The sequence below is a fragment of the Lepisma saccharinum genome, chromosome 23 (genome assembly GCF_977018435.1).
Source record: "Lepisma saccharinum chromosome 23, izLepSacc3.1, whole genome shotgun sequence".
NCBI classification, from domain to species: domain Eukaryota; kingdom Metazoa; phylum Arthropoda; class Insecta; order Zygentoma; family Lepismatidae; genus Lepisma; species Lepisma saccharinum.
Window position 1 is genome coordinate 63,131,877 of NC_139251.1, and position 24,611 is coordinate 63,156,487.

General features: G+C 38.6%; 1 protein-coding gene across 1 annotated transcript in view; it reads left to right on the plus strand.

Annotated features, from left to right (window-relative positions):
* The window catches only part of bib (MIP channel family protein big brain), a 193,834-nt gene that overhangs the window by 158,577 nt on the left and 10,646 nt on the right, over positions 1-24,611 (plus strand). The window contains exons 3-5 of the mRNA XM_083110020.1: positions 1,851-2,055; positions 7,146-7,226; positions 19,649-19,757. Of these exons, the coding sequence (XP_082966146.1) occupies positions 1,851-2,055; positions 7,146-7,226; positions 19,649-19,757 (395 nt within the window). The remainder of the gene's footprint in view (positions 1-1,850; positions 2,056-7,145; positions 7,227-19,648; positions 19,758-24,611) is intronic.

Here is a 24,611-nt window from a genome sequence, read left to right on the forward strand (position 1 = left end):
TTGCCGTACACACTGCCATATTTCGGTAAAATGTGAAACTGTTGCCAAATTTTTATTTCATGGTGTACGGGCGCAATTTCAGACTTTTCAGAATTTCCAATAAGAACGTTGTTCAATGCCTTTCAGTTGTCGATTTCGTTGGTTCATGAATGCACTGTTTCAATGCCAATTTAATCATGTACTGACAGCTTAAAGAAATTTGTCACAAACTTATAATTGAACCCTTACTTTGCCCCCTTGGAGAATGCGATCTGTATCCAAACATCATGTAGGTATTAGACAACGTAATAAATAGTTTATAAAGCATTTATTGTAGACCAAACATTCAATAAATGCTGTTGAACGCAACTGCACTGCAGAATCCAAGATGGCGGGAGCCGCAAGAAGCAATCTTCAATCCGCAGCGCCGAGAATAGGACGTTTCTTATCTGTATCTCTATGTCTATGCATGAACACATTTTACTTCTCGAGGCAAGAATCTTGAGAGATTTGCAACACACAATTACAAAGATTCTCGTCTGAACAGTGTGTACCATCGTGCATACTAAACATGGCGTGTTCCGCTCCTGCTGCCAGTTTTTAAAGGACGTGGTCAGAAATCTAAGATGACACGTCAGCCATAAACGTTGGAGCTGGTTTAACTGACAACTACAACCTACCTCAAAGTCACGTGAGATTGTGTGAATGTGTGTAACTTAATGTGTGCGCGCTTATAGATAGGCTATGTGATATTAGGATGTGCAATAAAGTGCTCAATTCTGAACTGAATATTTTGTAAGTAATGATTGTTAGTGGAATGGATGAAAGACCAATATCGTACACTGTTAAAATACTCTTGCGTCACTAAAAGCACATACAAATATCTCTTTACTGTTCTAAATTGTAGGAAAAGTATTGAACTAGTTTCAAAATTGACTCGCTTGGAAATACAATGTATACAAGTACAGTTGGGATCCATGCGTATTACCGTGCAAATTGTCCATCACAATGTTCGTGAACTTTATTTGACCAAATAAGAGCTTCAACAATTAAAAGAAAACTCAAAACAAGCTGTTGACAACTTGTGCAGCAGCATACATAAAAATCCATCGCTTAAAAATATGATGTAAGAGAAAAATTAATGAAAATAGTCGAGGACAATTTGCACTGTAATACTCATGGATCCCACTGTACATTACAACTTCACCGAAATAAATATTGTACTACGTAACAAATACTGTTTTATTTGTATTTTTATACATACTTTCAGTGTGTATATATGCATAAAAGATTAGGTCGTCCCAGCATATTTTTTTAAAAAAAAAACTGTTCAATGTCGACAATCAAGTTTTTTATTCTAACGCATAATATCAGTTTTGTGCAATTCCGATGTCCATCAGCGTACGCAGGATTTTTTCAGAGGGGACTGGAGTTGTAAAAATCCATATTATATAGCTGTGTTCTAGGAGCGGGGGTTACACACCATAAAATATTTCATAATTACCATTTCTAACGTTCGTTTTAAAAGTTGCTTCATGACCAAGATGTTAAATGGCGGGTTTGTATTTACCACTTTGTTTTTTCCCTATTTTCTTACTGCTCTCCTTTCAAAATTATGATTTTCTCAAAATTTTGGGAGGGACTAATAGCCCTATCATCTCTCCCCTGCATATGCCAGTGTGTGTGTTAACTTTGGTAGAATGTCCCTGATTGGAACAAAAAGGCATTCCAAAACTCTTGTTTTGTACACATTTGTGAAGTTGAAAATGGGGAACACACATTCCGTCCATCAAGTGCCCGTACGTAAACTTAATTTTGATGCAAGGACGTAAAAGTTGACAACAATTGACAAGAGCCTCTTCTTTTTTCAGAGTGACGGCGCCAACCGCCCAGGGGAACCTAGGAGTGACCGTTGTGGCGTCGCGTCTGACCCCGTGGAAGGGCTTCGGTATGGAGTTCGTCCTCTCGTTCATCGTGGTGTTCACCTACTTCGTCGCCATGGACTCCCATCGGAAGTGGCTGGGAAACGCTCCTGTCGCAGTCGGCTCGTCTTACCTTGCCTGCGCCATCGTAGCGGTAAGTAAACAGAAGAACAATCATCTTTGTATGCAATCCTTTTTTATTATTATTATTTGGCTGATGCTAGTTTGTTATGTCTGTGGCCGAGGTGTGAAGAGTGTCATTTTGTACGGCAATTTATTACATCAACAACATGAATTCACACAAAACCCATTCATTTTATATTAATACCAGTTAACGGCACAGATAATAGAAGCGGCTTCTGGACTCGTTCCTGAGCAACTGAATCACGTATCTAAAAAAATGCGAGTAAAATATATTCAATTCACATGCAAGAAACAAGCCAAATTCATGGGAAATGATTACTGGTGCAAAGAGTTAACCATAAAGGTGAAGCAATAAGTAAAAAAAGAAAGAGCATTGGGTTTAAAGTGAGACGTCATTTGCGGCAGCGTATCCCATACTACAAATTGGCCATTGTTTTACCTTATGTAATGAATCCTGTAACAACGCTGGATTTTCGTGTGGATTATTTTACTTCTATGAGTTTGCAATGCTTTCTGTATGCACGTGGTTTTGTTTACAGAAGGTCTCAGGGTTTGTGATTTGAACTTTAGCATAGAATATATTGTTGCTTATCTGACTTATGGGCGTTTTTTCTTCTTCTTTGTATGTATGTGCGTTTCCTTTTCTTAAAATATAAGCCATGCTTTGTTATAGACTGGAACATGAAACTTCGTTATATCAGAGCTGAAAGTTTTTAAAATCCACAGGTTAAAAAAAAAGTATTTTCTACCTCAGGTATTTACACGAATTCGGCAGTTAAGAAGCAGTGAAAACATTTTTCTAATACAGTATATTCGTTAGTGTTTTGTGCATAAGAAACTAATTTAATTTCAATTATCAGATGCATCCATAGTCCAATTTTGTTAGATCATTGCAGGATTGAAAGCAAGCATTTGTAATTTAACTGGAAAGATACAAGCGAGATGGTGTGATAAGTAAAAAATGACTGCTGGATCAGTATCCTGAAATCAAAATTATGGCACTCGTACAATGCACCGAATTATTCGAGAAACTAGTTAATTCCATTCTTAGGGAGCTTTCAGACTGACGCGACAAGTGCACGTGTCATGTGGAAACAAACCTTCAGAAATAAATGCGACATTTCGTACCGAAGATACATAAGTTTCACGTGTAGACTGAGCCATTTTCTCAATATCGTGCATCGAGTCGCTTCGGCCTGTTGGGCTGGGAGCGTGCGCAGTGAATGCTTGTCAACAGACTGGGTCGGGCCCGTGTCGCTTTGATCTGAAAACTTCTTTACTGTAGCTGAAATCTATGTTCCAGCTTGTGTTTTCGCCATTTTCCTTGTCATCAATGCTCCGTTCTCATGCAGTTTTCTAGTATTCTTTCTCCCTATCTGATTTCGCTGCAATTCTTTAAACCTTAGACTGAGAAATTTCACTCTAAAGTATGTTGTGTTGTCAGTTTTAATATTACGAATTCACAATTCTTATGTTTCCTACAATGTTAAACAGAGCAATGCGTTGTGAGTTTTCATGTATGCTGTGAGTCGAAAGGGGAATGTTTAAATTATTTACATACCTTCCAAGTCATGATTTTGCATAATAAATTTGTCACAACCTTGGGGGCAAAGCTTTTTCTCTCTTACATGCGACGAAGTAGCCCATTTCATTGTCCCACCAGTGATTACGTCTCCTGCATAGCTAGAGAGACAGAGGGAGTCTTTATTTTCCCCAGGTAGCAGCGCCGGTATGCAGTTATTATTCTCTTCCCCCTTGGGTTGTTACAGTAGGAGAACTTGGCAACATTGATCCAGGCCGGAGGAGAATAAGGCAGCTGGTCACCGACAAAAATGGTGGCGCTGTAGAAACTATTATGTTGTTTCGTGATGAACCCTGGTAATCAAGAGAGGGAGACAGTTTGATGAGCTCGTGCCGTCAGTGGCCATGTTGTATATATATTTTTTGTTCCCGTTTCACCCTTTTTTGTGTCAGCAGGTGTTCTTGAACTGGGTAAGGAACAGAAGTTTTACGTTCGGCAGTGCAAGACTCCCAAATGCACAGATAATGCATTATTTGCAATATCATTGTGAATGCAAGTGAATAGGTAATAGGTGTCAATAAATAAAGTGCAATTAAAAAAACAATCACGCAGTAATTTTCATGTTCTGTACGCAGTGGCGGCGATTGGGTTCCAAAACTAGGGATAGGGGTGGAGACAGATTACTTTCCCTTGGTAGATAAGGGACAATAATATGGAAATATTAAGTTACTGTGCTATTTCGAATGCAGGAACAAAGCAAATGGAATAGTTTATCCATACATTAAATTGACTGTACGGTTGATTGATTGATTTGCTTTATTTTACTTCGCTTTTTGTGCCACATTTGGCTAATTTGCGAAGAAGGGTGATGATGATATGATGAATGAAAACTCACAAACATCCATGCCCAGGCCGAGATTCGAACCCGGGACCCCTGGCGTCGGAGCGCAATGTGCTAACCATTATAACGTTCAAGGTCCGAATAACGTTGATCGTTTACTCTTTATTTTCGAAACTAGAGAGTTACAATATTATAAGTCTTATGTACATTTACTTTGATATGTCCAAGTTCAGAAGTTAGTTTCTGGAACCAGTGTAACGCAAATGACGTCAAAAACTAATACTGCTGAAAAGTCTGATTGCATCACCTGTTATATACTCGACTTGGAAGTGGCCATTTATAAGAATAAAATTCCAGAACACATGTCGACCAAGAGCTGTTGAATATCTATAACATGAAATGTCTGGAAGATTTTGTGGTGGCTTCTTCCGATGTTATATTTCCAACTAAATTCCCCTTTCATGTGCAAGGGCATGGATCTGACAACAGTCTGCAAGTCGTGGACAAATTTGACTTCCCCCTTCCTTATTCAGAGATTCTTCTTCCCTAATCTCGCAGCAGGGAAACTTCCTTAACGAATCGAAGGAACAATCGGCTTTAATAATGAACTTCCAAGCTGTTATTCCAGCTGTTTGTTTCTGACGTCAACCGGAAGTTCTCGGGTTCAGTTGAGGAGGGAATTTGCCTTTCTACTCCAAACCTCGAGCACAGATTACTCGCGGAACATTTTTTTGCTTCGAATTGTTCTTGTTTGAGCTTGGGGATTAGCGTTGAGGTCGAGCAAGCAATTGAAGACCGAAGCAATGTTCTTTATTCAGAAAGGAGGACCATAAAAGCACTAATTCCGTAACGAGAAATTGAAGATTTATTCTGTTCGGCTTTCATTTGTTGAGTTGATCCTGGTTTGTGTCAGATGCCCTTTAATTCAAGTGTCATTGTCTGTGTCTGTCAAAAACCCATTTGTTAAGTATTCTTATGTTGGAGTAACTACATGGTACATAAGCCAAAAAGATGGTTAAAATAAACTACAGTAAGCACTTGTTAATTCCAAATACACTTGATTCGGACGAACTTGACACAACTGAACTGAAGTAATCTTGCCTGCAGATACGGGAAACCACATCATGGAACGGGGGAACTATGTATGTTATTGCAGTTCTTTTCTTCCATATGTTTCATTAATTTAAATATTAAATAAACTTTTTTTTATTCCTTTTATTTTGTGGCCTCCCCGATGACTAGGGAGACAAATTTATGGTAAATAAAAACTGAGGAGAGCGGTAAATAAAATGTTAGATCAGCGGTATATACCAGCGGTGGGGAAAAAAATTGGCACACACTTTTTCATTATGAGAGGAAACAACATACAAAAGAGCTATAACTGATAAACTCCTTCATTTTTATATACTGTACACATACACAAGTACTTAGCTGTCCAACCAAAAAGAAAACATCAACACAAAATCACTTCATTTCCAAATTGCATATCTCAAGTGATGTATTCATTGTATGTATTTAAAGGATATCCTTGCTGTCCAACAAATAAAATAATCACTACTGCACAAACACATATTGAAAATCACATGATGATAAACAAAATTCATTCATGACTGAACACAAATGACACCATTGTTTCCCTTGATGTGCGGGAACAGACTAATCTTATCGCTGCTACAGCTAGCAAGTTCAATGAAACTGGAAGTTCAATAGACATTCGGGGGGAAAAAAGGAATCCAGCTTCCCAGGGAGCGAGGTTTTCGAACTGAGATTATGTGCATGGGAAATCCCAATTTGCAGCGTCTTCCTGATGTGATCGAAAATAAAACGTTCTTCAGCTGCAAGTGGTAGGAAACTTTAGGCAAACGTTTCGTTACAAATCGACAGTTTGCGCGCACAACCTCGATTGCCGGTTTTTGCGTGTTTTCTACTTAATTTGATGATATTTCACTGTTATTTCGCGAAAAAGCGTTCATTTCGTGGAAAAACACACATTTCGCATTACTTCGCGAATAAAACTCATGCATATTTCATCATTGGGGGTGTAGTTACGTGCAGAATGTTCAAAATTGCATATTTTTTTACACATTTCGCGATTTCGCGCATCGCGAAAATTCAATGTCCCTACCGATGACGTAGTGGTAACGTCGACGCCTTGGAATCAAGGGGTTCTGGGTTTGATACCCGTTCGAGGTTCGGATACCACTGTAAACTGTAGGTTAAATCCCGATTAGCCTAAATGTGCATAAAGCGGACTTGAAACAAAAACTTATGATATTTTCTTTCCTTCTCTGTCTCTGTGTGTCTGTGTTTCGTTATCTCTTCTCTTTGTTTCTCTCTCCCTCTCATTTAACTCTTTCTTCTCTTATTTCACATTTATGAACCTTTACTCTGAAAAATTTATCGCTGTGTTCCCCACTCTGTGTGTATGTGATACATAGCCATCACGAGAGGAGTTAGACCCCTTGAAATTGAGCTCGCTCATTTGATTCTACAAAGAAGCAAAGTTCTTATATTTGATAGTTGATCCGATGGGTAGAGTGTACAATGCAACTTGGATAAGTACAGTCATGGACATTTCTGAGTTGTACCAATCCCATTGAAAATATATGGGATTGTTACAACTCAGATTCTATTTTACTTTCCTGGATAGTTATAATATACCAACAAATTAGTGCGTAAATTAGCGTAAATGGTGGAAAAGTGTTGTTGACTTTTTTTTTCTTTCAATATATTTCAGGCTCCCTTCACAGGGGCGTCATTCAACCCTGCCAGATCTTTGGGCCCTGCATTCGTCATGAATAAGTGGGACGACCATTGGGTAAGTTATTTCCCTTATTGAGCCTTAGTGTCTATGGTAGAAATAATGCCATAGGTTCTTACTGATAGCGACTTTCCGTCGGTCTCATTTGTAAGACCTTTGGAATTGTAAATATGTTTGACGTTACAGATTGTGTTTTGTTTTGTGTACAAGAAGTTCGTTGTAAAATGTTTAGTAGCAATTTGGTGTTAAATAAATAATGATGGATTAGTCTCCCTTATCGCACAACACTAGGACAACCTTGTGTTCTGACGTCACAGGGAAATGCTTTTATTGTTAGGCTAAATGCCTAAGTTGTTGGGTTAAGCTTGTTAGGTTTAGTGCTCTTAACATAAATAATACATTTGCAGTGTATTTATACTAAGAGGATCAAACCTAACAACTTAGGTATTCCTCCTCTGACGTCAGAACACAAGATTGTCCTAGCGTTGTGCGATAAGGAAGACCCACACCATAGAGGGACGAGAGTATAATTAAAAGTTCGACAACAGATGGAAGCACGTGAAATAAAATATTCCAGTTTCTAAACTGTAGTAAGATGTAAAACTATATCAACGTTAGTAACTTTTAGGAATTGGTACTTTAAACGCTTAACACTAACAACAAATAAGAATTCGAGAATATAGGAATGGGGCTAATTTAAGCAATTAACAAAAAAATATTCCACAGAAGAAAATTTTGAATATTTTAAGAAGTTGAAAGGATGTTCTTTTATCTGCTGAAATCAAATTTCATGATAGGACATTTTAATTCACTAAAATGAACATATAATAATTGGCATATTGGATATTTGTGCAGCATAAAGATAGCACAATCTGTATGAAGCAGTCAGAAGTATATTGGCACCACAGTGGGACACAGTTGAAGGCTTTGCAAAAAAATATGATCCGTTATGCAATAATGGAAAATGAGAACTGTTCTTGCAAGAGCATTAATTTACTTACATTTATTTTATATTTACTTTTTTTCATGTTTAAATGTTATTCTGATGTTCATTTTAATAGGGTACCTCCATTGCTAGAGGCTCCAAGGCAGGCACGTATCCAGGAATTCCTTTTGGGGGGGGCTGAACACAATTTTTTTAAGGGGTATAGTTAGAATCTCACAATTATATGTTTAAGATCAGTGGTGGCAATTTTGGTTCCAAAACCGGGGGGGGGGGGGGGGGGTTTGCACGGAAAGTTTACTTTCTCTTGTTGGACAAGGCTTAGGATTAAGAGGCCATAGTATGGAGGCAAAAAATGGAGAGCAACTATCCCCTAAATCGTCACCACTGTTTAAGCCTGTGATTTTTGTGTGCCGGAACCATCTTAGTATGTATGTTCGTCCATTTCTTCTCATCAAGCATCAAAACATCTGTGTACCAGGTAACCAAAAGTGTTTTTACGAAGCTGTTACACATGCACGGAATGGACAATCAATCCACTCGACAACACGAGATTCAAACTGTGTGCTGCGAACTGGACGCAGACAGTTTTCGAATATTTCTCTGATTCGAGCCTGAACACCACTAATGGGAGGACATCCCATGTTTGCAGCTCTTTTAAAAACCGAAACCCACCAAATTGTTCATATTCAGGCCTAAGCACTCGCCAGTGTTCAAAATTGTCTGTCACAGCTTCCGCAGTCTTGTCATATATCGGCACGAAACAAAGGAAGTATTCTATAGAATACAGCTGGGTCGCGAAACAATTATTGCACAGTGAAAACCCTTCCGTTCTCAACACATGTAATGTTTCTTCTCCCAATATGATCAAATGCTTACTCATTTAGGTATCTTCAGTGACGTGCCCAAGGGAGGGTTGGAGGTGTCATAACCCCATTTGACACAGTCCTTAAAAAAATAAGTCAAAAACAGGAAAATATGGCAAAATGAGGACTGACCACCAAAAATAGTATGCGTAACCCCTCTCCCTGCCGAAAATCGTTGGCACGCCACTCTTCATCTCGGACACATTTTTAAAAATCAACTCACCAGAAGTTTATATAATTTCGTATTAGAGACTGAAGTAAAGCACCTTTAACACGATCAAATAAATCATAAACAAGTCCTTGAATTGAACGCTTAAAAGAAAATGATGTCATAGACAACGCCATTTTTCTCATTGGATCCAAAGTTTGGTAAAGAATTTCTATTTAGGAATGGTTCTAATTAACGCGTATTTATATCCTCAGTATATTCTAGAACGTTGTTCAGATAAACGATTTATAAATATTGCCAGTAGTTCGACTCCACTTATTCAAGAACATTTCCTCTCGCGCCTTCCAGAGATTAAAAATTACAACGAATCGCTCTACGTGTGGCGATACCTATGATGTGCAGCTTCCAAATGCTGACAAGTCTCTAAATAGTGCTCAAGTTTGCTGCGACAATACTGAAAGTTCAAGAAAAGGTTATTATCTAATATTCTAATATTATCAACAACAGGGTTATAGAACATTCTCCGTCTTGCCTTGATAAGTACTTCTCCCCTTAAATTATCGTCACATTATTCAAAAAGCAAAAATTCTAATTTAATCTAATGTAAACAGAAATATTTCCTGAAGGTGTGTGTGGTGGGGGGGGTCTCGAGCCCCGGTTTCCCACCTTGAATACGCGCTATTAACAATAACAGGGTTATAGAACATTCTTCGTCTTGCCTCGATAATTGTATCTCCTTAAATTATCGTCACATTATTCAAGAACACAAGAACCTAATTTTATCTAGTGTAAACTGAAAAATTTCATTTTCTGAGGAGGGGGGCTCGAGCCATCTGATCCCCACCTTGGATACGCGCTAGTAACAATAACAGGGTTATAGAACATTCTCCGCCTTTTCTCCATAATTATTTCTCTCAAATTATTATCACATTATTGAAGAAGTCAAAATCCTAATTTTATTTAATGTAAACAGAAAAAAATCCTGTAGGTGGGGGGGGGGCTCGAGCTCCCTGATTCCTACCTTGGATAAGCGCTATTAATAATAAGAGGGTTATTCTTCCTCTTGCCTCGACAATAATTTCTCCTTAAATTATTGTCATATTATTCAAAAAGACAAATATCTAATTTTATCTAGTGTAAACTGAAACATTTCCTGGGGGGGGGGGGGGGGTCGAGCCACCTGATGCCCACCTTGGATACGCGCTAGTAACAATAACAGGGTTATAGAACATTCTCCGCCTTTTCTCCATAATTATTTCTCTCAACTTATTATCACATTATTCAAGAAGCCTAAATCCTAATTTTATGTAGTGTAAACAGAATCGCTAAGATCAAAGGGAAGGGGGAGGCTCGAGCCCTCAGATTTCCACCTGGGATACGCATTATTAACAATAACAAGGATACAGAACATTCTCCGTATTGCCTCGATAATTATTTCTCTCCTTAAATTATCGTCACATTATCTTATTTCACACCACAAGAAACCAAAAACCTCATTTTATCTAGTGTAAACCGAAAACTTTCGGGGGGGGCTCGAGCCCCCTAAGCCCCCTCCTTGGATACGTGCTTGCTCCAAGGGGCTTCAGATTAAAATAATTGTTTGTATACGGTTTATTACTTCCAGTTAAGAAAGTAATTCCATTTTTCTTGACTTCCATAGGTTATTTTGACATACTTAAAAATATAAATTACTGAAATAATAATCTAACGGAATCATCAAATACAAATCGTGTTCAAACATTTCAATCAGAAATAGTTCATGTGCACTAAACAAATATATATTTATTAAGAGAAAGCAAAAGTTATACAAAAACTTATACAAATACAAGTATTTCGTAATTTATTGACATTTTTAACCAGTTAGTAAAGGAATTAGTGTGTTACTCTATAAATATCTGATATACATAACTAACCAAGTAATTATTTTATATGTATTTAATAACATGAATAACACAACATAACAAAGCAGAACACAAACCAACACGCAGATGGTACGATGTTAGCCTCGACAATTTTACGACAGTGGCGCCACTGGCGGCAAAATTGTAGTAATCTCTATGTGCAATTTATCTTCATTTTCGTTGCCAGGCGATTAAACACACCTTCCCATTTTATCTGGGGCTCCCGTAGACTCTAATTTCTCGTTGGGAATATCTTAATAGTATTTCTTGTTGAGATCCCCCGAACGAAGCGCCGCTACTTGGTGGGTCTTGCTCGCTTGTTCGCGTCATGCCCTTCGTCATCCACCCCAGCCGTCATAACTTAACTTCTTCCGTTTTAGCGTCACATACATCAAGACCCACGAAAGCAAGCACCAAAGCTGAGAATTTGGCTTTAAATTCCAGACCTAAAAGAGAGAGAGGATTATATTTGACACTGCAATCGTGTAGCATTGTCCATACACGTATGTTACTACCCTCTTCTGAAGAAAGAATGAACCATTGGTTAACATACCACAGTTTGCTTCTGCACGTCTCATTTTTGTGGAATACAGGGTGATGCAAAAGTCGCGGTACCGCAGTATTTCTTCGTCTTCAACATGAGAAATATGCACCACTTTGTCTTACCAGGACATACAGTAGCCAGTGGCGACGGTTAGAGGGAGGTCCGTGATGGAGTAGTGGTAACGCTATCGCCTTGTAATCAATGGGTCCCGGGTTCGATACCCGGTGGAGGCTCATGGCACAGTGACAGTGATTCGGATCTCAGTTTAAACTGTAGGTCCAGTCCCGATTAGTCTTTCTGTGCATGAAGTTGACTGAAAACAAGAATCAATTAGTGGGCGCGTGGTGGCAGTTGCCCCCACACTTTTTGCCGCATTTGCTCTCGTACTATGCTAGACCTTATCTACTAAGGGAAAGTAACTGTCCTTGACCCCCCATTTTAAAACCCAATAGGCGCCCCTGACAGTAGTATTTAGAAATGTATTATTGACGCAGGTCACACACACACAGTAGAGGCAAATAAATACGAAGCAAAGCCAAAAATTTGCTGTAAAATTCGATTCGCAAATGAAATGCAAAAAAGGTTTCGAAATACTGTAACCTCACTTTTTGCACGAATAGCCTAATTGAGACTGAACCTACAGTTAAAGGGCAATTCAAACAAGTAAAGTACAGCCTCAATCAAGAATAGATGTGTGACACTTTTGTGGGTGTATTTCTGAAATTTTATTCCCTCACCCGCTCGAAAAATAAAAGAAGTATGGTGCGTGTTATATATGGAATAACTCCGACATCTAAATGTGTAAATGATTGTTTCTCAAGATTTTTCACCTACTATTGGAACGTTTAGCATCACCGAGCAAAGCGGTGAAGTTCTGACGATTGACCAACTGCGCACCTACGGTCACACGAGAAACATTTTACTTCACCGAGCAAAATGGAACGCTTTTGCCGGATATAGGGTCCGCACCTACCGTCACACTGAAACTATAACATCGGCATTTGTCCCGCGGGAAATAATAGAAAATAACTTCGCCAAAAAAATCGTGCGCTGGTGCCACATATGGATATAGGAAAGCGAGAGCGGGACGAAAGTCGCTGGTTCCCGTGCACCGTGTGGCATCGTCAACCGGGCTGCATTGCCTAGTTCGAGCGTCACACCGACCTCTCTCCGGGGCACTTTTGTGTCATCCCTGACCTTTGGAGCAAATACTGTCAGTTTGCATCACATGGATTCATGGCCGTAGGCAGAAAATATTTCGGTGGGGTTCATTCATAATTGTTCCCAGGGCGTCGCCAGAAATTTGAATAATAGAAATAATAATAATAATTGTACAATAATAATTAAAAGTTCATAATAATAAAACAATTTTATTTCATAATAATAATACTAATAATAATTATTATATTATTGTTATATCCTTGAGGGGGCTTACTCAATCCAGCAGATGAGTGAATATCCAGCATAAGTTTTTTTTTTTTTACAGTGTGTACTGAAATGCACAATTATTTTACTTCGTCATTAAACTTTAGATACCTTCAAGAAAAACTTTAAAAGTTAGATGGAAATTTTAGTCATAAAGGTTTTTGTTGTTTGACTTTAAAATTAAATTTTTGGGATTTTGAAAAGTGTGGAACCAGTTATTCTTCTTAAGAACTTAGCCTGGTGCATGGATTGTAACCTCAATCGCGAACGTAATGTGCTACGAAACTGGAGGTACTAGGTTTGAACTCCTATCAAGGGGGATTTATTTTCGACTTTATCGGACGGGGAATTTAAAAGCTGGAAAGGGAATTTTGGGACAATCATAAGGGAATCTTCAGTCTATATTCCTTGTGACGCAGGAACAACACTGGGTGATAATGGAGGGGTCGCCGGTGGGCTGCGATTCGGAGAATAAATCCTGTTTCACTCAAGTTTCAGGATTCCAAATATATGAAAATTCTAGCTCGATCGTTTCAACATTGTCTCCTTGTATTTTTGTGATGCTTCGAAAAAAAAATTGAAAATTTGTTACAGATTTTGGTTTCTGAACATCCATTAATCCAACATGTCAGAAGTTTTGGGGGGGGGGGTTGAACCCTAGAAACCCTCCCTCTAAATACGGCCATGCATGGATTACAAGGACCAACTCTACAACGAGATCTTTCATTTTCTTAAACCTCCCAACACACGGGGTTGTGCTCCGACGTGGCAACAGCGCGAACTTCTGCCACCCGCCTGATTTCATGGCAGTGCGTTTAGTTAAAAGCACAATGGAGTGTGCATTAGGCAGGAAAATGTGGTTTAAAAACGCGAAATTGGGAGAATTACACCGAAAAATCGAGGTTCCTATTTCGTTCAATCGTAACTAGGGCCCGGGACTTTGTCCTATAAAACTGTAAAATATGTATGTCATATAAATTGGAAAATATATCATGAAAAATTACAAATATGTCAGAAAAATGCAGAAATATTCCCAGTAAATGTACCGAATGTTATTTTTACTTTTGACTGATTTTTGTGAAAAGCGAAAAAGGCAAACAAATGAGAACGAAACTTCTTTACTTCCCGTCCAACAATGAGAGAGATAATGTTTGCATGGCTATCAATTGTCGGCGGGATAAAAAAAAGTGGGGTATTATTGTTCTGTACTAAGAAAAGACGGCACCGTTCTTCCTCCGTAATTTTCATATCCTGCCATCGACAATATGAAAAATTATGAAATAACCGATTATATGCGAGATAATTACGAAATTATACAGAAATATGTCTTATTACAACAAAATTGCAGAAATATGCTGTAAAAACGCGAAATTGGTGAAATATGTCAAAATATGATTGTCAAGTTTGTCTATTTTGGCTGATTTTCATCAGATATGTAAAGATCTCACCGAAGCCAAATGAAAAATATGTTATAACATAAAGTCACGTGCCCTAGTCGTAACATATCAATTTCCGCCTCACTTAATCGTGGATCTAAACTATACCCTGAGAGATGGCATAAACATTGGTTTGGCAGTGAGTTTCATTGTAAAAGGCTTGGCTGTTTACTTTTAGGAACAGAAGGACTTCTTTGTCAGTTGAAAAGCCCCCTGTCCTCGTTAACTTGGCTTGTTTCCAACGAAGGGTTAATTTTGGACGCAATCTCGTTTTGAAACGGCTACAACGCGAAAGCAAAGAGGGCTAAAATTAATCCACAGCTAAAATGAGGAAGGGGTCGAATCCAGGGGTTATTTGCCTCAGACAAAACTGTAAACAGTTGCAGGCTATAGTGCAGAATCAAGTTGATATGTGTACAGTATGTAACAAAATAACTGCACCACCGCTAAAAATGAGGGAAATATTGAATATGTTTAAATTGTCATTGTAATAATGGTCAAAACAATGGCAAATTGCACCTGGGATTGATTCTTTTTTGTTATTTTGCATTGCTGTCTTTCATTCCACTCTCTGCCAGCAGGTGTCTCTGATGTCTGTGTGCAAATGGCTGCCGCCTGTTCCTGACGTGCAGCCGTGTTTACTGGTGGAAATCATGTGAATAGTGTGTGGAAAATCTGTGTAATGGATTTCACTCTATAGTTTTCACTCATAGTTTGAGCAGATACATTGAGTTTTGCTAGCAAAAATTGTGGTTGAAATGTGATTTATTAATAATGTCAGTTTTTTTTCAAAATCAACATGTAATGATTATTTTACTGAAAAAAATAATTACAAAAGGTCAATATCCAGGATTTAATTATTAACATACATATAAAATAAGGTCCAGCATTAATCTTAAGTAAAATATGAGCGGTACAGGCCCGTAGCTAGAATTGATCTCCAGGGAGGGGGGGGGCTCACGGGTTATCAGGGGGGGCTTTGTAAACCAAGGCCATTTTTCAAAAGTTTAACATTGTTAAATGACAGTAAATTATTTGTGTGTGTGTGTGTGGGGGGGGGGTCCTTAAGTTAATATAAAATTTAGAAATATCACACAAATAGTTAATTTTTCTATAGGTATCTTCTAAAACATCTCTTGAATTGTTAATTGCTATTGACATCATTCCTTATTATGATGATACAGATATTTATATTATACAATATTCAATCATAGTGCCTACCGTACATTCCACCCCCAGCTGAAGGAATAAAACTTCCCTTCGTTCCCAAAACTTAGGAACTGTTGACCTTTGATACAGATATGGAAGGAATATGGATGATGACGTCAAAGTCGCAGATTTCTGTCTAAACGGGAGACCACAACAGGGGCAGCAAAGGTAGGGATAAAGAAGCTCATCTGTGAAAGAACATTCTATAGTCCATAGAATCTTCTAAATACTTGCCGCTACTTCGACTTCAGCTCTTAAACAAGATGAAGTTTATGTTCTGTGAATTTGTCCTTCACCAAGTTGTGAGCAAAATAATATCAGCTGTCTACATTTTCACTCTTCACTGCAAACAAATTATACAAAATAATTTCACCTAATGTCAAGGGAGAGCTCAGTCTGGCTACGGCCCTGCTATGCAAGAACTTTCTAAACTCTATACAACCTACTAAATACAGGGTGTCTACAAATGATTGAAGCAGTTTCACGATGTTACTGTACGTATATTATTGAACATATTGTGAAGTAACTTTACAGTTTTGTAGAGAAACTCAACAAGTTTTTTGATACATTACAAGTATTCGATATGCCATCTATTCGTGATTCTGCAGATATAAACTTTATAATCAAGTTCTTCCCAAACGCGATGAACCATTGCTAAATCACTCGGTAATGGAGGCACAAACACTAGATCCTTCACATAACCCCCCACACAAAATAGCCACCGTGAGGCAATGATCATCATTTCCACACCGACCGACCCATCAGTTTGATACTCTGGTCGTTAAGATTTTGTGGACATCGTGATGGAACTGGGGAGGAGCACCATCCAACTGGTGGATAAAGTTCTCACTGTCTATCTCCAACTGTGGCATGAGCCAATTTCCTAACATGTCAAGATACCCGTATTTAATCGTTGTTCGCTGAAGAAGAAGTGGCTGTAAACTCTAAATTTTGAGATTGCACAAAAGGCATTGAGTTCCGGAAAGTAACGAATATGCTCAACGGCGCCACGGGGAACAGAAAACTTCTACAACTTGTAATGTGTCACGAAACGTGTTGAGTTTCTCCACAAAACTGCAAAGTTACTTTGTGATACTTTCAATAATACATGTACAGTAACATCATAAAACTGCTATCAATCATTTGTAGACACCCTGCTACTTAGACTTCAGTTCATAAACAAGATGAAGGAATGTGATAGCTGATCTTCGTTCTGTGAATTTGTCCTTTCATCAAGTTATGACCACATAATATCCGCTGTCTACATTTTCACTTGTCACTACAAACAAATTATACAATAGTTTTCCCTAATGACCGGGTGCTAACGACAATGAAAGAGGGGGCTGACGATGATGTCAGGGTGGGCTGAGCCCCCCTGGCCCCTACCTGGCTACGGGCCTGGAGCGGTATAATTGTCTACATATCATTTAAAACACAGTTTGCGTTCCATTGTGGTAAGTGGTGCAGTTATTTTGTTACAGACTGTAGTTACAATGAAAGCGCAAACTAGAAAATCTGATTCAGTTGAGCGAAAGTATAGCTCGAACCAGTGGTGCATACGCCACATAAAAAATGAAATATGAGTTGAAATTTATCGTACAAAAACCTAAGCTACCTATTCTTTCTGTATGATAAATTTCAACACTTTTATTTCGTCTGGACATTGGTTGACTAACCAATGACTGCCCTCTGACACGGCCAATGTTGCCAGTACATCTTGTAATTAAAAAAACAAACATACTTTTTATGAATATGCCATAATGAACCCTATAAATCGTCTATAATGCATAAAATGCATAAAAAATTATCGACACATGGAAAATTATTACAAGCGACTCAATATCTATGTCTTTTGTCCATGCTTTCTTGACTTCGTACAAAAACTTTTTTACACATACTGAACGTTCATGTAGAGAATCATTTTCTTCTTTAATGTTTAAAAAGCATCGACATAGACGAAGTTAATACCCAGAGAGAGGTTCATGTTTCTATCGTCTTTTTGTACAAAAGACGTACGTTGTAAGTCTCGGTTGCGTGACTTTTCGAACACCCTGTAGTTCCGAAACGAATAGTGCATACGAAGTATCTTTTATTGAAAAACTTGCTTGAACACAATTTTCATGTATTACTTTATTTCAGGGTTGTTAAAGGTGCAGGAATCCATACATTCTAATTGGTTTTATTGGATTTCGCAACAGAACCGGAACCTTCTTTTCTCGCACGATTTATTTTCGGTCCAAGTTGCAAACTGTTTCATTTCAGTACGGAAACTTAGACTGTATTTAATTTGATCCGGAAAAAAGGTTCCTTGACCGTATTTAAATTCATTCGAAAAATTCCTGGACCTAATTGAAATATACTTTACAGATGAAAAGGTTCTTTACGGTCCAGAACCCATTTACGCTTGCTGATTTTCTCTCCTGGACCGGAATTGAATTTATTTAAAATGCCTGGACCGTTAACAAACCCGCTTTGTTTAGATTATGTTTTCAGTAATTTTGTACATTTTTAAGTGTGTCATTATAATCCATGAAGTCAAGATAAATCAAGTTAGTTGCTTAATCATAAGTAGCAGCGTCTTATAAACTCTTAATAAAATGCAAGCAAACAATTATTTTCATCTGCCGCAGATCCCCCTAATGGATGGGTCCTCGGATGAGTGTCCATGTTACCCCTCCCTAGGGCCGGCTCTGGTCGTCTTTCTTTTTTTTTTCTGGGGCCGGTGAGTGATGTGTGCTAATGCACAGTCAACTTGATCAAATCAGTGTGAACCTTAGTACATGACAACACAAAAAGTTACAATTATAATACCCCCTTGTTGTCTACTTTTCTCATACAACTTCAGTCTGAAGGAGAAGATAATCTCTCATCATTGTACTGCCACAGTTTATTGCCCACGATTTTAACACGGTACTTGGAGTGCTAGACTTGACAAGCAATATGGCGAGGAGGCATTTTCTGCTAGCTTCCTTATGAAGCTGCTGCTAGGCTATTTTCCTTCGCCAAAACGTGTCGTGGCGTAACTAATGACTTAAACAAACACAATGGGAACTCTGAGAATAAGATACGTAGTGTCTTTTTTCTCGTTGGTCCCTGTTAGAATCTGTTCATGCCTATTGTTTTCATTTGGTGTTTCATTCACAATGCTGCACGTGAACTGTTCAGCTTGATGACTGCTCAGATGGCAAACATAAAGCAAAAGTCAAGGTTATTTTGCCATTCATGTTTCCCGTAGCTCCGCGCTAGACTGTCTTGACATGGAGTAAATGCACAGCCAAAACTGTTCGCACTCTTCTTTACTTCCGTGTTCAAAATTTGCAGATAAACCGTGAGAAAGTGTTGCCAGGTCTGCGAAAACAGTTGAGAAGTTTTCATTATGTTCATTACACTGTGCATAAAATATGCAAATTGAGAAAAACGTTAATAATCTGTGTCTGGTTGAAAGTAAACAAGACTCAAACTTGATCGTGCTTTTTTTTGGTGAGAATTATATGATTCAAAACTTGCCTATACCAAATAATATATATGCGACCAGTGTTGGGTTAGGTAGTATTGAGAAAATCTATGAAAGTAGCCTACATCATAAGAGCAGTTTATATCAACATGTGAATAAGGCAAGAATGACCTTACTTAATATAACTGCACAAATATGTGAACGAAAAGAAGAAAAGTTGAAGAATAATGTGTTGAACCGAATGATCCTAAAACAGTGTTCTGATTGCTGAAAACACGGAGCCGATAAAATTACTCTTTGATGCATTTCTTTGTGTATGTCGAAGAATTACAAACACTAAATATGAAAACCGAAACAACTCTCCCTGCATTTTCTACAATTCGAACAGACCTAAGTATACGCACTAAAATATATTTTAGTTATCTATTCCCTCCCTTTTTGTATATTGGTATTAGCAATTCAGAACCATTTGTATGTGCCGTCATGTGGGTGTTTGTCAATAATATTTATCTACTTCTTTCTGTATCGGCAGGTGTACTGGTTTGGTCCCGTTTTCGGTGGAATGTTGTCAGGCCTGATCTATGAGTTTATTTTCAACCCTAGAAGACACGTGAGAAGACCAAAGGATTCTATTGATGGAGGTGAGTGAATCTTGATAAATATGAAAGGTATGCGTAACATTCACAGACATTGAGTTTCAGACTAGTAATGGATATACTTCTACCAGTGGCGGCGAGGGGTGCAGTTGCCCCCTCCCCTACTTTTCGCCACTTTTGCCCCCGCACTATGCTAAACCTTATCCACAAAGGAAAATATACTGTCTTTGCCCCCCCCCCCCCGGTTTTGGAACCCAATCGCCGCCACTGACTACTACTGTTGGTCAACATGACCTCCGTGCGCACTGTAGCTCTGCTTGCTTGGTTTCCAACAGATGCTTTTTATTGAGCCAGTATTCAAATTTACACCATCTTTTGGTCACCCTTTCCTATTCACAAAGAAGTATCCGCGCAACTACAACCCGAATTTCCGATCTGGCAACTGGACGTCTGATTTTTATCTCGCTAAATTATGACCAGTTTGTGACAACCATTAAGAGATGGCAGCACGTATCAGGTGAGTTTACCGTCACATTTTTGTTCATGTTGAGAGAAAAAAACGTTTGTTATTTCATAAATGTAAACGTGAAACATTATACTTGGTTTCTAGATTGCTTTAAGGAATCATCTTTCAGAAAAATATCCACCAAATAAACAATTTAATGTGTTTCTCACGTCATTGATATGTGAATGAGAAAAGTAGGGTAAGAATAGCGATTCTAGTGTGAAACTGCAGATTAGCTTTACTTTGATTCGAAAAAAATAAGTTAATATTAACTTCCAAACCAGCTTTCTGGTGGAGTGGTTATCACACCATGCTGTGACGCCAGTGGTCTCGGGTTTCGAATCCAAGCCTGGGCATGGTGTTCCTTCCATCAATTTCGCCTAAAGTGGCAGAAAAGCGAAACAAATTCAACCTATTCAATTAATCAAACCATTTGTAGCCAATACTCAGAACTGAGCGCATACACCAGTGTGTCGACTATGTTACGTCATTTTCTATCACATCTGCTCTAATAGAGAATATCTAACTTCCTTATGCATGTTTTTACTTCGGAGTTCTTGTCATTCGGGGAATAGGGGTTAATAATCTACATGCATTTTTGTGTGAAAACCCTGCTGTATTGGATGCGAAATCTTTTGGAAACGTATACTTCTAGAGGAGACAGTCCAGAGTCTTGCATTTCTCAAGTGTTCTGGACCAGGCACGTATCTAGAAACATGTTTCGGGAGCGGGAGGGGGGTCCGAACCAACTGTCTCAAAATAATAATAATAATAATAATAATAATATTTAAACAAAAATAATTATTACATTAAATTTATTAAAATAGTGTTAATTAAAATATTCATATTAATTAATAAACAGAGCATTCCCTGACATTCGCTACGAGACTCGGCGGCAAGCGGCCCGGCATCAGCGCTTGTCTTTCCTGATGAACGGGTCTGCGACAGTCGCTTATATTAAACCTCGTAAAAAAGTTTAGAGTAACAGGGTCAGTTTTGAATAAAAGTGGAAAGAAAAATGGGGAAATAAAGTATACAAAGACAATCCGCACACCATCCGTGAGTTGAAGGAGAGTATTGTACGAAAAATCGGGACAGTTACAGTAGACGAACTTGCACGTGTAAATGCCAATTTCCTTCGGAGATTCCAGGAATGTGTTGCAGCAGAGGGACATCATTTTCAACACCTTCTTCAGTCAAGGTTAGTACACAATATGAAAACTGTAATTTTAATAGCCGACTCTAGCGACTGTCGCTGACCCGTTCACCGGGAAAGACAAGCGCTGATGCCGGGCAGCTTGCCGCCGAGTCTCGTAGCGAATGTCAGGGAATGCTCTGTATTTTATTACATGAATAGGTAAAAGGACGGTATAAGAATAGAGATATAACAGCACGTATTCATTATCTAGCTTACTTGTAGTTAAGGTCGGGAAAATTTGTACAAAATAAAAACTGCCCTGGCAAGGAAATTCATGCCAAATAGATAAAGAATTGAATATTTATTAAATATAAAAAAAGGTTGTTAGATCCAGTTGACGAAAAGTAAAGTTCCTGGTGATATTTTATAACTGTTAGGTTGTAAGCAGTAATAAATCTTGCATAAATCTACCTTGCCACTGTCATTCAAAGTAGTATGATTACAATATAAATCCTTGCCTTCCAATAAGTTTGGCGGAAATAAATAACCCTCGATTAAAGAATAAGTAATTTTAGTTATTTTATTATTTCGTTATTTTCATCATATAATTTTTGTGCTTAGTAAATCTTTCGGGGGGGGGGGTCCGGGTCCCCTGGACCTCCCCCCCTAAATACGTCCTTGTTCTGGCCACATTTCGTATGATGCATCAATTTAATTTTTAAGTGCCAATCAGAAGTTAGTAGGGGGTGTGAGTTTTATATCGGGGCCTCCCCGATGGCGCAGTGGTAGCGTCGTCGCCTTGTAATCAAGGGGTCCCGGGTTCGATACCCGGTGGAGGCACCTAGTGGTTCGGATCCCACTTGAAACTGTAGGTCCAGTCCCAATTAGCCTTACTGTGCATAAAGTGGACTTAAAACAACAAATCAACCAAGTTTCATATCGGGAGACATATTCTGCAGTAATTCGTCCAGATAGGGTGTTATCACTACAGTTTTAGGTCCAAAAATAAAATAATAATAATAATAATAATATCACTTCAGTTTTCCAGTTGTTTCTACTTCACAAGAGTTCGTTATTTTATAGCAAATTTGCGATATAATCAACAGCAGCAATCCCTGTCGTATATCAGCATATCTTTGCGTTTGTAAACTTTGGTGTACTCTTAAAGACTAATTACAAGTTATTAATGAAAATAATATGACACCTTTAAAGTACAGAGCGTTCAGTCTAATAGGATACGTACCGTCAAGTTTCGGTTTGTAGTATCTTACCCAGTACAACTGAAATGAGGTCATTTCTTTAACCAATGATCGTTGACCAAGTTTAATTGACTCGCTCTTGTGTACCCGCTGAATCTCGTCAGTGGTTCCGTGTGAATGATGTTTCATGTATTATTTTCGTGTACATTTCAATTTGATACATACTCGTAAATATCAGTCGCATAAAATATAGAATACATTTCTTTCTTGCATGCAAGCAGCGATTGTAAAGTGCAAGGTGATAAATCGAGTACTCTTTCCCTGTCGTTTCTGCACTGATCAAACATTTATTTTATAACCAGCGAGGCGGCACAATATATAGAAGTACCGTGTTGATGAATTGAGTACAACTTTTCACAACTACATGACTGTTTTTGTCACCTTTTTTTTTCTCTAAAGCTACGTCTCTTTATTTTTTATGGCGAGCGAAAACCCCGCCTTCGCCAACACAAAATCCTGACCTTTTCCCAATAGAAGCAACCGAACGTGAGGGGAGTTCGAACGTATCGTCCCCCCATAGCATCTATAAACTAAATTCTTACGACTTTTCCGTGTGTTAAAATGATGTACCGAGTTTTATACTGCGGGATTTCGGGTCACGATCCTCACCTCGAAGTGACCTCAGATTTTGGCTGGTGCTGCCACCTCTGCTCATTTACATGGTTGCCAAGTTACGCACCGCGATTCCCCCTTCGAACAGACTTCACTTTTCACCGGTTTTAATGTTGTTTTCCTGGCCAAATTAATGTGCGTCTTTTAGGAGCGTTGTGCGTAGGTTGGCCAGTTTCCAGCGAGTAAGCCTTTTTCTCACGGTCCAACTGAAGAGAATGTGACCGGCGTGAGAAAATACCTTCGCACACACACACTCTCTCTCCTTCACAGGGCCATGTTTATTGCGGACTGAAGATTAACTTTTCTCCATTAATAACGACCAATACTTTTTGGAAAAACGTGAAGCATTGGTTTATTATTCCAACGGACAGTTTCCTTGTCAAAATCTAAATTAAAAGCGAAATGAAGTCTCTGTAACTTCGGTTTTCGTTATCTTTTCTTTTTTTTTCAGTTTTGAAAAGTTTTGAAGAAGTTTACATTCCTCTCCTGGTTCATTTGCAGTGGTATGAGGGAGAAGTCGTAAATGTCACTGGTGGTAAAGATAAATTTCGGGACGAAAAAGGGGAAAATATTCGTCTGCGCTTCGATGCATAAAAAAAGAAAAAGAAAGAAAATGTTAGATGGTGGGCGGATTTTTCTTAACATGCTTTCTTTGCTGTTTAAAGTATGTTCTTCAAGAGTTGACGCTTTTCTACCTGAATGGTGCCTAGTTCAGTTTCCTAAGAATGTCTCCTATAGGAACAGGGAATCGAACGCAGGTTTCTGCGGCCTGTCGTGCTGCTATGGTGTGAAAGATTGGCTCATCCCCAAACGACATGTGTTGCGTGTCGTTTCGTCTGAATTCTTCCTTAATGAGCTTTCAGAACGAAGCGAAACGGTGAATTCAAACTGAAGCGACAAGAGCCACTTCAGTTTAAAGCAAAACATTCACCGCGCAAGAGGGAACAACAGGCTGAAGCGACACGATACACGGTATTGAAAAAAAAAACTGCCCAGACCAAAGCGACAGACGATAAGCGAAATCGGAGGTTTACACCGAAGAGACGAGCAACAATTAACACAAGCCCCTTCCGTTGTTTAAAGGAAAATATTCACAGACCGGGCCGACACGATGCACAGCTTTGAGAAACACCCAAGCCTGAGCGACACGTGTCGTTTGTAGGTAGCCTCGGTCTGAAAGCACCCTAATTATAAAATTTTTCTCAGGACTCTTCCTTGTCCCATTCTAGCGTCATCATTCTTAGGACAGTAGAATAGGATGCATAAGTATTACGAAGCTAATTGTCCATCACCATGTCAATTCACTTTGTTGTACAGTGCGTAATGAGAGCTTTAAGAATTGAAAGAAAACGCTAAACAGCTGCTGAAAACCATTCCTCAGAAAC